General features: G+C 49.5%; 1 protein-coding gene across 3 annotated transcripts in view; it reads right to left on the reverse strand.

Annotated features, from left to right (window-relative positions):
• Positions 1-15867, reverse strand: part of SEPTIN11 (septin 11) — a 69177-nt gene that overhangs the window by 19106 nt on the left and 34204 nt on the right. For all 3 annotated transcript variants that reach the window (XM_053940213.1, XM_053940214.1, XM_053940212.1), the window contains one exon: positions 732-846. In XM_053940213.1, coding sequence (XP_053796188.1) covers positions 732-846 — 115 coding nt within the window. The remainder of the gene's footprint in view (positions 1-731; positions 847-15867) is intronic.

The raw sequence follows: 15867 nt of genomic DNA on the forward strand, positions 1-15867 counted from the left end.
ACTGCCAAGCTAAGAGAAAAACCCAGCAGTTTTGTCCCTTTACAGAACCAAACTCTGGGTTCACTGACAAGCCAAAGCTGGCTTGGCTCACAGCTCCCTGGGGCTGATAAATGGATTTCCAACTGCGGAGTATCCACAGAGTACCAAAACAGCAGCTACCTCCCCACAGCCAAGAGGAGATGTTGCCTCCTCGTATTTCACCCTGTGAACAATTTGGGAAAAGTAACTCAGGCTACTAAACCAACTTCCAGATTAAATACAGCGGAGGACAGGTGACAGGCTTTGTTCTCCAGTACATCATTTGGAGACTAAAAATGGCATCGTTTCCAAGTGGAGAAGCTAAGAATGTAAGGATACAGGCAAACCCTGGAAGGGAAGGAATGCAATTTGGTGAGAGACAGCCTCCACACCCAAGCCAGAGAAAAGCAGATTTAAGTTAACATCCTTTCAAAAATACATTTAGTGCCCAAGTTGACTCAGTTTCCTTACAGGCAGCCTTTGGGGAAAGCAGAACTGCTGGATGATCCAAGGGACAGATTTTAACAGCTAGCAATTGCCATGCTCTGACTCAGGGGACAGGGCAGAGAAAGGGGAAAGGGGAACACTAGATTCCACTGTGGAGCAACTCAGAGAAGACAAGCATGGCCTGCAGTGCCTCAGCCCTGCCTTGGGCAGGTGGAGAAGGTGTGAATGTGGGGCTGTGCCCCCTGAGGGGCCAGCAGGTGACCTACCCACACACAGGATGTTGAAGCAGAAGCCCTGTGATGTTGACTTGTTGACCAGCTGGTCCGGGAGGCTGTCGAAGCCCACGTGGCCGGACAGGGACAGGTTCCTGAGGTCATCGTTCTGTAAGAGCCAGGAGAAAAGCATTCAGCAGGGTTACAACACCTCTGGCAGGAAAAAAGTCCTGTCAGAACTGTGTTAAGGACACAGAGGCTTTTGGGACGCAGGATCTGTGTCTTGAGTGTCCCTCCCAAATGCATTCTCCTTTTCCTTCTATCCATCTCTGCTGTGGGGCTCAGGAGCTAAAACATCCCCAAGTCAAACACCATCACACTGGTTCTCTGTGCCTGCCACCAATAAACCATGATTCTTTACCAATCTGCAACACTCAAATGCTGTTTCAGAGGCCCCAGCATCCCATAGGATTACCCTAAGATTATTTTGGCAGACACCTGGAAAAGAGAGTGGAACACGGTCAGAGCTACCAGGTTCTGTTCAATTGGGGAAGCAGCTGAGGCTGCCTCCTTCGTGTCCACTGCACAGCTACACAGCAGAAAACAGCCAAACTTCCACTTCAGAACTTCCCCAGCAGCATGGGAAACGCCCCAAACTTCCCAGTGAGGCTGGTCCCCTCAAGAAGCACACTGAGGCGTGACACAGGTTGTGATATGGCCCTGCTTGCAGCTCCAAAAGCTACTCCTGATAGACACCTGTGTAGGCGAGCTGAGAGCCAAGGTGGTGCTTTCCTTGGCTCAGTGTGCCAAAGGGAAGGAGCAGCTCTCAGACTTGCTCTGTCCTCCCAGGCTTATAAGGGAAATGCCAACATTCTTGCCCTTTTCCTGCAACCCTTCCACAGCAGGACACAGCTCAGATAGCAACTGTGCCACTAAAGCCAGCTGAAACTCTTTCCCGCTTTTCCAGGAAGGGAATAAAGCGAGCCTGCTGCTCTGCCACGCCTTGGTTTTTACAAATAACCTCATCTGACACGAGGTGAGCAAGCAGGGCACCGTTCCCAGCATTTCTTGTGTGACCTACAAAGCCCCTGGTGCTGCCTGTGCATGTCCTCAGCAGGAAAAGAAGCCAGGCAAGGCAGCCCAGAGGTGCCAGTCACCCCTCGTGACTCGCTCTCCTCCTCAGCTGCTCAGGGGCTTGAGCTGACAACATTCAGTACCCCAAAGCTGATCTGTGGAGGGCAAGGGAGCAGCACAAACCTCGCAGAAGGGAGGTCTGACACACTCCCCAGATTGTATCTGGGTCCTTCCCACAGCAGCTGTATGGCAATCCACACAGAAGCTCTGAGGAAAAACAAGCCACCCCAGTTACCCCTTCCCTGGCAAGTCACAGTTATGCCAAGGTCACAAGTAAAACAAGCAAACAAAAAAAAAAAACCCACAAACTTGTTAGACCTGGAGCAGCTGTGCCGTTATTTTCCAACATCTTTCTCCTAAAGTTTGTTGGCCTTAATTTGGAACCCTTCTTCAAACCCAAGCCCTTCCAATGGAGTCACTCCCCCCAGGCCACAATAAAGTACAGTCGTGGGCAGCCTCAGCCTGGTTTAAAGATGCTGGAAGTGCCAGCTTCTTTCCACAAAATCAGTGGGCTTTGGACCAGACACAGACAACTCTTTGGTTGTTAAGAATCAAAAGCAGAGGAGGACTTCCCACTCACTGCACAATTGCTGAGCAGCTCCACTTCCCTCCTCAGAACACAATAGACCAGCCACCAGTTGCAGGGAGAAACTAGTTACATTTGGGCTGAGTGCACAAAAACTCCCTGAGAAAAGCAACATCTCCAAGTGAAAATGTCTCAGTCTGTGCCAGGAGTCTGGGCAAAGAGCTCCTTTCTGCCATGCTGGCACACAGAGCCTGGCACCTGTGATAGACACCTGAGCCTTCTCTCAGCATCTAAACCAGGCTTGTCCATAGCTAAATGCCAATTTACCAGCCTGTTCACCTCCACCCCTCTGTGTGCTGGGAGCTACTCACCAGCACCACACCACAGAAGCTTAAGGTGATTAAGAGATGCCACCTCCTTCACTCAGGCTGGGTAAAGAAAAAACACCCAGAAAGACCATCACTTCATTCACCCCCAGTGGGGATTCCCCTGGAAAAGGCCCTGGGATTGATGTAAGATGTGAATGGGTTAAATTAAAGATTTGTAACATTAGTACTTTTGGAAAAAAAAAAAAAAAAAAAAAAAAAAAAAAAAAAAAAAAAAAAAAAAAACACTGGGCTTGGGTTTATGATCAAGTGAAGGGAGCTCAGAGCAGATCCCAGAAAGCAGAAAGTGCCCATGACTCACAGGCTTCACACAAAGTGGTGGGTGATGAACATCCCTCAGCACAGCACCAGTATCTCTTTCCCTGATATATTTTGGGAAAGCAAGTACTGCCTCATCATCAGTTGCTCAGCAGGAACAGGAGTTAGACTCATCTCTCGCATCTGTGTCAGTTATTTTTGCTGCAGACCTTCTCTGGTTTATTCCCCTACCCTTGCTTTGTTTGTTTCTCTGCAAATGGCAAACATCAACAATGGAATAAACAAAAACTATCTCCTCACTTGGCAATGCCAAGTATTTTTCACAGGCTATGCTGCACAGCAGGAGACAAGACTGGCCTGATATCTGCTCAAAACATCAAAACACTGGTGAAAAGATCTGAGGCATAGGCAGAGATGAAACACAAACGCCAGCATCCACCTCCCTCAGTGTTCCCAGGATGCAGCACATCTCCCTAAGCAGAGCAGACACAGAAAATAGCTGCAGCTCTGCACAAGGCCCACGGTTACACATTCTGGAGGAGGCAGGAGAGCCAAAGGAACTAGATTTCTAGCTCTCTCCTCCACACACAAACAAAGCCAGTTCTGCAGCATGCAGATGCCCTTGGAAAGCCGACACATTTCTGGGGGAGCTTCAGGCTGCTTCTCTCCAGAGCAAAGGGGGGCACACGCTGCACAACCACTTGCCACTGCAGCCAGGCCTCTGCTCCCGCTTTCACCCCTTCAACAGGATAGCTTCATCCACAAGGAAAGGAAGCCTCTGCTGGAGAGCAACAAGCCTGATTGCTCAGGGTATCAGCAGCAGAGCAGGCAAATGAGTCACGCTTTCGGTCTGGCAGAGCACAAGTGTTGTAACAACAAGGGGATGCTAAGTCAGATGGCCCTGCCTCGCCAGCTGCAAACTGCCATGACAAACTCCCCAGCACAGTCAGTGGGCTGGGTTTGAGTCACCCCACTGAGAAGTGGGCACCTCGGGCTGAAGAGCACTTGAAGGCTGACACGGCTGCTGCTCCACCCCAGAGCTCCTGTGTGCACCAACAAGCCACGGGAATGCTACAAGCATGGATTTGCTCCTCCTGCCACACAGCTCCTCTTCCAGAGGAAGCCAGCAGTGCTGCTCAGGTGCTTCAGCCCAAGTGGAAAGGCACTTCATCACGCTGCCTCACTGCCTTCTTCCCAACCCCATCCCTCATTTGCCCTCAGATAGCAGAGCTCAGCACAACTCCTCCCTTTGCCCAGCACTCAACTGGACTACAACAACTTCTCAGGAGTCACTCACAGACCCACAGTCCTGGGAGAGGCCTTGGTAACCACAGACAAGTGTCAGTGTCTCAAGTACTGACTCCTTAGAAGCACACTAAAGGAGTAACTGCTTGGCAAGCACCTCTCCTTGCTCCCAGCTCCAGGATCCATGGATGAGCACGGGTAAAACTCATGGTAGCTCCACAGGCTCCTGCAGAGATCAGCCCATTTGCACCAGATGTGCTGCTAGACTTGGGTGTCTGGAGGTTGTCACACGTTAGAGAGCTTAAGACATCGCAAAAGCAGTCTGTATGCTTAAATTCTTCCTCAAGGCAGTCACGTATCCTTTACTGAACCCCACATTACAGGGCATCGTTTCCCTCCCTCTTCCCATACCATCCACAGCCAGAGCTGTGCTAACCCCTACAAAAACTAAGGGGTGACATGAACAAATAAATGCTTGTTTCTTGGGAAAGATGCTGATCACTTGACTTCTTTTTGCAGAGAGCCCTACAAGGCATCCCACAGTCGATATTTCTTGGATCAACAACGATCTTCGAGCTGCTGTTATCACAGCTGCTGGTTTTAACTGCAGCAAGGGAAGGGAAGGGGTAAGTTAAGCAGAGACAGGCCCCCAGAGGCACAGCAAATACTACCTACCATCACTTTATATAAAGAGATTGATTGTCAGGCACTCACATCCCACTGCTCTTCATTTTAAGGGGGTAAAAATGCCTTGCAAAAGGCAAGAATGGGTTTGCAGCCTCAGAACCCTGTCACGGCTGTTTCAGATCTGTTTTTTTTCCACACATAGCTCCTGGTGGCAATGGTTTCACAGGTCAAGCAATGCTGTAATGGATGCTCTGTGGCAAACAGTGGGTTTGGCTGGACAGGAATCAGTGAAGCTATATAAAACAATTCAGCTGATGAGGCACGTGCAAGGAGAGTCAGCTCATTCCTCTCAAGCCACAAGGGCTTGGCATAGCCAGCAGGAATGAAGAGGAAGTTTTTCTCCTCACTGGCATCAGGAGCAGTGTATGGATGGGGAGCTGGAGATAAAGGTGGGTCCTATGTCACTCCTCCAGAGGCAGCCCAAAGCAGAGCTGAGTCTTCATGCTTCCGAAATTGTCTGGCAGCTGACTGGAAACAAAGCAAAGTTGCTCCTCTCCCAGGCAGAAAAAAGGGCCAAGGAGAGAGTTCCACAAGGATATTTATTGTCCCAGTCTCCAGTCTGCTCTCCTCGCTCAGGACTTACCCATGATGGTGGCTATTCCCCAATCCAAGCAAGCTCCTGGCTGAGCCCCTTTTGCTTTAAGGCTGCTGGCAAAACATTCCCCTTCGGCCCCCCCCGGCCCACTGCTGCTGGCGGCTGGGGGTCAGCTTCACACGGCCTCCCAAGAGTTAAAGAAAACAAAAACCAGCCTCAAATTCAAGAGGGGAAAAAGGCTGGTATGCAAAATATCGAGCTCAACCCCAAATATGAAGCAAGTGTTTAGTTATTTGAGGCCACACGACAGGAGGCACCTTCAAGAAACTCTAAAAGCTTTTATTGTTGTCAGCAGCTCAAATCAGCAACATTTTTGACTCATTACTTGGCCAAATCATCTTACATGCTGCATCCAAAGCTAGGGACCTCAGGGATAGTTTAGTCTGCTCAGATAAAAAGCAGCTCAGGCAAGAGCAGGAGCACAGAAGCAAGGAGTAGTAAGGAGGAGACAGATCTATTCCCCTCCCAGAGTTAAACCCAAGGGCTGATGTCCCTGCCAGCAGGGTACCAAGTATTCCCAGTGTCCATGCCAGAGCCAAGCTCCCTGTTCCTCCTAACAGCACCCATAATTCCGCTCCCCTTCCTTACACAGGATTATGGGATGGCCAAACCCTTAACTGTTGGACAAATGGATTTATGAATAGTACGGGGAGAACATGGAAAGCAAGAACAACTCCCTTCCCCTCCTCGGCATGCAGGGAGGCCAGAAGAAACGGGCTGATAGCAACCAATCAGTTAATCAGTTCAGAAAGAGAGGAAGGACTTCTTGGCTGTTGTTTCAGGGTAAGATAACCATCAGTGTCACCAGCAGAGGAGGGGGAGTTCCTGGCTCCATGCTGCTGCTGGCTGGCTGCAGGCTTGGGCAAACGTCTGCACAAGTTACTCAAGTCTGGGAGGTCCTTGGTTGTTTTTCTTCCCCCTTGCTTTCTTTTTTCCCCCCCTTTTCTCTCAACAGGGAGAGCAGACCCCTGTGGAAGGCATGCTCTCATTCTGTACATTAATGTGTCAATCAAGCCATGAAGATCTGTGCCTCCCTCCCTGCCCCCAACCCACCAGTGACTCACTGCTGCAGCTCTTGTCCCTGAGGGATGGACTGCAGGAAACCATCTTGATCTTCCTGGATAAAAGCTGGCACCAGCTGCAGCTGGCCTAGGGACACACAGCTCCTCACCAGTCCCCTGCCCCAGCCCTCCAGCAACATCTACCACAACAGCAAGGAGCCAGGTCTCTACCCCCAGGAACAGGGAACGCTGTCAGCAGAGCTATGCCACATATGGCTCTCTTGCTCATTGAACAGGGAGGTCACAGGGAATACAAAAAGGCTCTCCCTGAATATACTGGATTTTCCTTTTACTCCCCAAGAATCAGGATGGCAGAAAAGGTTATTTTGGGCAGGAAGGCCAGGAGCAGCTTGACCAACAATGCACTGGGCAGCAGCAGATGGGGAAGGGCAGGTTTGGGACTTGTGCTGCCCCCCGTTGCAGAAAATACTGCTCCACAGATAAAATCTCACAGGTCTGGGGAACCTCCAGCCAAAGGAGGCTGCCACCGAGACAAAGCAAGGGGTACCCCTGAGCAGATGCCCCCAGAGACTTGGGTGATGCTGGTCACATTTCCACAGGCAGTAACACACGGGAGCGATGCTCTCTCTGGGGGATGGGAAGCACAAGGCCCACCTCCCGGACACACAGCACCAAATACCCTGGTTTCCAGCGCTGCCACAGGGCAAGGACACGCTTCCCGCGGCCCATCCAGCCCCTCTGGTCCCGCACCCCCGGGGCACGCCGGCAGGGAAGCGAGGGGAGCTGCTTACATTGGCAAGCTGCTGCAACTCGGCAGGAGCACGGAGGGAAAAGGATAGAGTTGCATTCTTCTGGAAAGAGGGAAGTCAGCAAAATCTGACAATTCAGGAGGGGCAGCAGAGAGTGGGAACGAGCATTTGTCTTACAGGCAAAATGTTTGGCTAAAGGTCAGCACAAGCTCAGAGCACTCACAGTTCCATGTACGCCAAGAACTGACATAAACGACATTTTCCTCCATAGGTTTCCAAAAACCACGGACCTTTCTATTTGGAGGCAAAGTGACTAATGCTTCTAACAGCCCCTGATGTCACAAACTGCTAACCAGCAAAAGGAAAAAAAAGCTGGACTTCAGGGATGATAAGGACCATATGTGCATTCCAGCAAGGCTTGTAAACTCACTGAAGGGAAGAAAAAAAAAAAAAAAAAGAGGAGAGAGGAAGGAAGGGAAAAAAAAAAGACATAATGTGACAAACAAGAATGAAGACCATCCAAAGGCAGAGCCCAATGAGAACCAGATGCTCTCTGCTTCTCTGGCCAATCTCTCTGCTGACAGGAGGACGACGTGCAACTGCCTCTCTGACCGCCTGTGCGAGGCTGAGGGCATAAAATAGGAGCTGCTGCTCCTGCCAGCTGCCCACGCCGGCCCTGCGCTCCTCCCGCTTCAGGAGACAGTGCGATGCCACGCACAGGGAAGGGCAAACCCACCCCTTGGAGCATCCCCACCATTCATTCCCCCAGCCAGGCACAGCGCAGAGAGCTGCACGTTCCTTCGCGTGAAACGCTGCACAGTGACACGGCACACGGGTCAGGCTGTGACTCCAGGCCAGCTGACACCAGCCAGTGCCAGAGAAGGCCCAGTTTTTGCCAGACTTGAGAACTCGCCACCTTAAGAGTTAAAAACAACTCCCATGGAAGGACAGAAGCCATGCTGGGAGACAGCAGGAAGGCATGTTGCTATATGGCCATCAGAAACACTTCTCTCTTTTTCAGTTCTTTGCCCTTTTCCAGCCCTTCTGGCTGCACAGTGCCACACCACCACCGATAGAGATACTGCCCAGCAAGGCAGCAGAGAGGGAAAACCCAACAGCCATTTCCTTCTGTATTTCACTGTCATGCACTTAAAATAGCCTTGAAACAGCTGCACCACAGACCATTAAGTCATTGGATCTATACTTTGCTCAAAGCTGGAGGCAAAGCGTGACACAGGACCTAATACAGAGGGAAGGGTGATACATGAACTCAGCAAGATTCCAGTTACACCCACAGAGAGGAGGGGAGCTCTCTGAGACACTGCCCCCAGGCACAAAAAGGTAGAATTAAGACAAACCTGGCAACAGAGCATCTGACCCCATTGCCAGGTTTTCCCCCAACCTTCCCCAGGCCTCCACCAACTCCAGTCCTGTTGTCAGGGCTGTGAACACAACCAGAGGAGAAGGATTTTGAGAAAGGAAGGCAGCCCAATGGGCTTGCTTACAAAGCTGTAACAAGGCAGCACTGTTCCAATACCTGACTCACATTAAGGGCCACTGGGACACAAAAAGCAGCAGCTTTCCTTGAGGTGGCAAAGGCATAGCCAGGCAGGGCTGCCTCACAGTTCCTTACCCCCGTGTGCTCCTTCCTGAAAAGCTGCAGCCACACATCAAGGGCTCGTTTGGTCAGCTCCTATTCACAACAAGCCCCAGGACTGGAAGGCGCCTCAGATCATACTCTGGATAATGAATTATCCCTGGGACTCAGAAGCAGGATCCATGTTAATGCTGTGCCCTGCTGCCAGTATCTGCAAAGACCCAATTCCCAAGCAGAGCACCAGAGTTGTGCCTACCAAAGCACCCAGCTTCAGGTCATTTATTTACCACTTCTCTTGATTCCGGACTAAAGAGTTCAGATTTATCACAGTAGCTGTCTTCACACCTAAACCCTGAGGTAACACAGATGTCCATACACACATGGCTTATCCCATGCCCAGGTACCACAGGAGTGAGTATAAACAGATCCTAACTTCAAACTAATCATCACCCAGCTCCTTGAAAAATCCCTACCAAGACTTCTAGAGTCCAAATAAGTGCTAGATACACAGGAATTCCCCAGGGAAACTTCACTGGTCCAGCACACCAGTACCAACTGGATTGAAAAGAGCTGGCTCAGACCAGCTCTTCTTAAATCCATACACAACGTGCATGTGCATGTATTGCACTAAGGTTGTTACGTAAAAGGCCAGAGAAAACATCTTGTGTTTAGCCAAATCCAGTGTTGGCACCCTCACCAGCAACAGGTACACTTGAGTGTGATTCTGACCCACTAGCAACCAGAAAACAGAGCAAAAGAACCAACTTTGAATGATTTCATGGCAGGGTCTAATATGCTGTGTGTTGAGCCACAGCCCTCACATCTGCTCCAAAAAGGGAAACAGAACACACAGAGCCCCTCGTGGCACACAAAGCTCTTCCAAGGCGCCAGAGAAATCCTTCACCGTGAATAAGAAAAGGTCAGTAATCAATAAATATTGAAAATTACAAATACTGTTTGCCTTAGCACACAGTTTTTTCATCTTCAGCAAGAAGGAAAGTGGAATTAAGTTGGGCTGATGTGCATGCAGAGGAAAAGGCAAAGGTTTACTCAATTATTTGGCTGACAGTTTTGGAAATACTAGTCCATAGACTTTGAGCTCTCAACTGCCTCAAAGCAATAAAGCTCCCCACTTGCCTTCAGCAAGTCCTGGTTTTCCTGCCTTAAACAGGGAAAGTCAACACTAAAATTTTTATGAATAGGAGCAATTCTGTATTTCAACTGAATTACTTCCTTCCCTCCACCTCACTAACTCAAAATTTTTGTGGTTACCTTAAAAGACCATGTTTTGTCTTTCCAAAAACCTTCCCTGGCCAGAGTTCCTCTAGAGAAAAGGACATGTGATCTAGGTCTGCAGCACAGCCATAACAGTGGGATTGTTAGGAGATGGGACTAGAAGTTTTTTTATCCTCCTTGTGTTTTGCTGCACTGATAACTGCTACAGAAACTTCACATTTCTGGAGCTGATAGACAGAAAACACATTTCTCACATGCCAGGAATGTTCCCACAGTCCTCTCCATATCCATCACTTGCTAAGGAGCAGGACCACAAAGACGTGTGATGGCCTCTACAATCCCAGTGTTGCTCCAAGCCATGAAGAGTCCCTGGACAGGACACCAGCAGTTGCCCAACATACACTCCAAAGCATCTAAACTCCATAAAGGCACGGCTAAATAAACATTTACAGCACCAGAAGAAAGGATTAACTCTCTACTCACAAGGAATCCAAGGATTAGCTTGACAGCTAGAGTTTCTGAGCTGGAGCAGAGATAAACCTTTCATTCCAGAGATTTACACCAACTCCCAGAAGTATCAAGAGTCCCACGCCTGTGTTCTGGAGTTTATCTTGCTCCTGCCCACCCCCAAAAAGGGATAAGGCTTTCCTTGCATTCCAGCTGCTGGTGACAAAGTAACCCAGTGTGAAGGACGTGACAGAACAAGTCCCCAGCACAGCACAGGCCACCAAGGTCTCTGTCTGATGCAGCACAGCCCAACCCCCTCCGGCAGCTGCCCATCTCTGCCCTTTCCAGAACACATCCTCAGCCTCCCCTGCCAACACACCAGCAAGGAAATCCAAAGCCCATGGTGGCCTCCAAAGGTGGCTCAAGCAGCACCATCGCCCTACAAGAAAAGGGTTTTTCCACAGGAGATGAGCCTGGGAACTCGACGCAGTGGGCAAGGATCTTCCCCTCAAGTAGAGGCAATGACACCCAACACCAAGCTTATCTGACAAGGTTATTTTGCAGGATCCTCTTTTCCAAACACCTCTGTAACTGGGGCAACAAATCCTGGGGAAGAAAATAAAAAATGTCATTGGTGCAGGCGGGATTTTATTGTAAAGGCAATGAGGCCACAGCTGGGTGGACGCAGCAGCCTCCTGAGCTGTGTGAGCACAGCTTCCACCCCAGGGCTGCATCCTGGCAAGGGGCAGCGTGCACAGCTCTGGCAAACAGCAGTGTCACAGCATCAGGGATTTCAAGCAGGTTTGGAGCAGATTTATTAGTGTAATCCTAATAATGCAAATAAAGGCAGATGCAAAAGTGGCATAAGCCACTGCATATGGAAAAACCTCCCCACGTCCCCTTTCATCAATGGCTGCTACTAAAGCACAAGCCTGTACAGTCACCCTTTTCCTCCACCTCCCCTCACTGCAAGGGCTTTGGAGGCTCCAGTGACACCCCTGAGTCCCCTTGTGTCAGCAGATTCAGATGCTTCCAGCCCCTGAACCTTCCTTCAGTCAACTGGTAGTTTCCATAACCTTAGCTTTTGTTGGTGAACAATTTTCCTTTCTGCTCTAGAAAAAGGGACATAGATAGCCCAAAAAAAAAAAAAAAAAAGCCAACCAACAAAAAAAAACCCAACAATGAGAACAGTGTCTAAATGTACAGCACAAGAAAATAAGCAAGAGAAAAATATTTTCCTTTTGGGAGTTGTTAAGTTTTATTAACCCTATTATTTGAACATCTACATGTAGAAAACAACAATTCTTAAAGGAAAGTACTAACCATCTTTCTACAAACAAACCTACATTATAGTGGCTACATTCCAGATGCTAATTAAATGAATCCTCTAACAAGACAATTCTCTTTGGACTGACACATAATTCCAAAGACTTGGTCCCAAACCTACTATCAACTGCATTTGGTGCATTCCCCCCACATTAGCTCCAGAACCAGACTTCACCTAGCTGCTACTTCTTCCCAAGTTATCCATGCCAACACAGCCTCTGGAAGAGCTGCACGTTCAGAGAGCTTGTGGTATGTGTCAAATCTCCAGAACATTTGAGGATCACGCTGCATTTCAACCTGTCCACTGGAACAATGGGCATTTGTAACAAGAGAGGCAGCCAGCAGTCGTTTACACACACAGCAGAAGCAACACTTGGCCAGGAAGTGTGAGGGAAGATGTTTTCATGGCTGGCAAAGGGATAAGCTCCAAGAGGAGAACAAGTTATCCAGCAGGCAGGCAGCTGCTCAGAGACAAGCATTGCTCTATCATGGGACCGAGCCTAGAGGCATGAAGTGCAAAGAAACGCCAGGTAACGCAGATCAAGTACAGCAAATCTCCTTGGAGCCTTCTGTATTTATCTCAAATCCACAAAGATCCTCACAGGTAAACAGTGCACATCAACTTGTGCAGAGTGAAGGCTTGCAAAGGAGTAGCTATCACCTAAGGCTCCCCTCAGCTGTGAGGACACACTTGGTTATTGAAACCAGACCTCAGAGATGTTTTCAGCCCTGCCACAGAATAGATGGATGAGCAGAGAGTAAATAAACCACCATTAGCGGGAGGCAGGCACTGATCCTGCCCTGTGTGCTGTCCAAGGCTTCCCATCCGCATTCCAAGGCTCCCATACACCTTTGTGAGCCGGACCTTTGGCTTCTGGTATCTCAGTCATCCTCCGGCTGTCCCAGTGTCGCGACAGTTTAATTAAAAGCAGGAGCCTGAAAAGCTGGAAAGAGGCCTGGAGTGCTGCTGGGCTCACATCCGGCTCTGGAGTCTGGTGCCGAGGAAAGGCGTCCCTTCCTTGGCTGCAGCAAAGGCGCCCAACACCAGCTCCCAAGCCAGGGGACAGGTCTGGAGTGGGACCCAGCTGCCCTGGAGCTGCAAGATCAAGTGACCTGGCATCTGCCCAGACAGTCCAATTACCTGGAACAAGGAAATTGTCCTCCCAAACGACAAAGATGCTGCCAAGGCTGCCTGGGAAAAGCCTGCAGCTAAAACCATCTCCCTGTGCTGCTCCCCACTTCTTGTTTGGTGCATGCAGTAGACGCATATTTAAAGCATTTCTGCTACTTCTGAGCGTCCTGTCGAGAGTCCAGCACAGCTCTGCACAAGGGCCAGGCTTTAGGAGCTAAGTGGGACATTTCCAAACATTACCCTGCACTAATCCAATGTTATTTTTCCCACAGCAGCCCGCCGCTCACAAGACCGTTGGCAGAGTTTGCAAACCACTGGCATTCACCCACATTCTCCGGAATAGCGTTCTTCCAAATTCATAAATTATTCCATACGCAAGCTGCTGCAACGTCCGTTAGCAGTTGGAGCAGTCCTGCTAGAAGGTTAAACTGGAGCCAGCATCCACCCCCACGGATTAATTAATGTTGGCCACCACATTCTGCTTCGACTGTCCACCCCAGTCATGTTTGCACTTTGAAGGCAAAACAGAAGCAGTTGGATTCAGATTTAATTTTAATTTCTGCCCTCCTGTCAAGACTTGTGCTTTAGCAGCCCATGCCACTGCTTGTAACAGAGCAGTGTTAAATGAAACCCACACTCCCAGTGTTACTCTCCCTTACACCCCAAAAGCAAACAGACTGAATTCTCTGGAGTACTATGCTTCTGGACAGTCCAGCTGCTCGGATTTCTCCAGAACAGTCAAACTAAACACAATCCAAACTCTTGCAGCCCTATGAGTGCAGATGATACATATTGCACTGCTCTTGGTTGAAATCCATAGCTCAAGGACAGCTTCTGGAATGGAACATTCTGCAAGGCTGCTTCTCTGAATAACAACAATAAGCAAGAGGATTTGCCATTAGCTTGCACCTCCTGTGGTTACTTTACACTGCAACTTTTTGTGCTTGCAGTACTCAGATTTCTCATCCCCTTTTTCTCCTCAGCTCCTCTCTTTCCCTGGAAGCACCAGGATAGGCAGTCAGGCATCCCTCCACAAGCAAGGCCCTGGGCTGCTGGGCCTGGCCGAGCGCTGTGCCGGCGCACAGCACGCGGCAGCTGAGAAGGACTGTGACACATGAGCAGGCTCCGCTGCGCCGGCCTCAGCTCCTGCAGCAGCCCGGCTCTAGAGACCTGACAGAGCAGGTAAATCCTGCCACAAATTGATGGAGCCAAACCTAAGGATTTGGGAAGACAAACACACCCCAAGGCAAATTAAGGCTGCTCCAAGCAAGCGCTTCCTGCAGAGGTCTAGGGAAGATTAGTTCACATGAAGGAGTTCCTTGCTCTAACACGCTCTGTAACTCCAAGTGCTGCAGACCCACCTATGCCAAAACTGGGGCACAATTCCCATGTGCGGGGCACGTTTCTGCCCTTGGCTCCAGTTATTTAATGAGAAACCAAAGTGAGGGATCTGCTGCTGCATATCCTTTATTAAGATTGCAGTCTCCACCTCCACGTTGCTCAAAGCAGGAGGTGATGCACGAAGCCACAGGCAGCCCTGCCTGGGTTGCTCATATTCCAGAGCAGCTGGGGTCTGACAGATAAATACCTGCTGAGGAACTTGGGAAGCCTTCAAAGAGGAAGGCTAATGCCCAGCTCTTCCTCCCACAGCTGTCCAGGAGGAGCTGAGCCTGTGTGTGCAGCATGAGGGCTCCCACGTTACACACCAGCACAGCCCAAGAGCCTGCGCCTGTACCTGGCCAGCAGCGCAGGCTGGAGAGGTCCTTCCTCGGGCGCTTGATGCCTTAATTCACATTTTCTCACGTCACTCAGCAGCCCTGAGGGTGCCAAATGGAGCATAAACCTCAAGAGCGGGCTTGCACTACCTTCCTGCTTACACAGGAGGATGTCACACATCCAGCCATCTCCATCCTCCTTCCTTCCACACAGCACCACTGAACCCCACATGCTGGGCCACTATCCTCCTCTGCAAGGCACGGCACCAAAATGGGAATGGGAGGCTCCAGCCCTGAGCAGCTTCCAATTGCCAAAATGTTTCAGCACACACAGCTCAGAAAAAGATACATTTACCACAGTGTGGATACTGACAACATCCACACACCCGTCCCTTGGGACTCCTTACCGTGGATTTTACATAGGGACCAACTACCTACTTCATGCCAGAAACATTTTCTAACCCGTGTGAACTTTATAGCTCCCTTCAAACTGAAACCAGGACAGCACATAAACTGTATCACAGCTAGCCTGGATTTATACTTCTGCCTTTCTGGCTCAACTGGAAGAAATCATCAGGTTACTTGGTTAGGCTATGAAAATCCTGCTTTCCTCAGGTTATATCAAAATCCTGTAAAGCACATCCCACTGGGAAAAAAAAAAAAAAAAAAAAAAAAAAAGCAAAAAAAAGCAAGCGCCTTTCCAAGCTCCGTTCCTGGCAAAGCCAAACCTAGAGGAAATGTAACTGTGTTCAGTAACAGACAGGAGTCACATGGCAAGCCACAATTTCAAATAATGTTTTGTTTAAGCAACAAAACACCTCTGGCTTTGTGTTTAAACGGTTCTGGCCTACACCAGAGAAATTAAGTATCTCTGAGGAATGCTCTACGTGAAAATTGCCCTCAGATGCACTCACACAAACCCAGAGAAACAAGGTCAGAGTTACTCACACTGCTCACCTTTAAACCCTTCCTCCTTATTGTTACATCTCCTTGAAAACACAATTTGCATATTACCCTATTTGAATAGTTATTTTCTTGAAGGCAGTTTTAATTAAACTGGTAAAGCCTCTGTGCCACAAGAGTTCACTCGATTCGATGCAACAGGGCGAGGTCTGCAGAGGCAACTACGGTGTGC

This window comes from Vidua chalybeata, chromosome 4 (assembly GCF_026979565.1).
Source record: "Vidua chalybeata isolate OUT-0048 chromosome 4, bVidCha1 merged haplotype, whole genome shotgun sequence".
Lineage (NCBI taxonomy): Eukaryota > Metazoa > Chordata > Aves > Passeriformes > Viduidae > Vidua > Vidua chalybeata.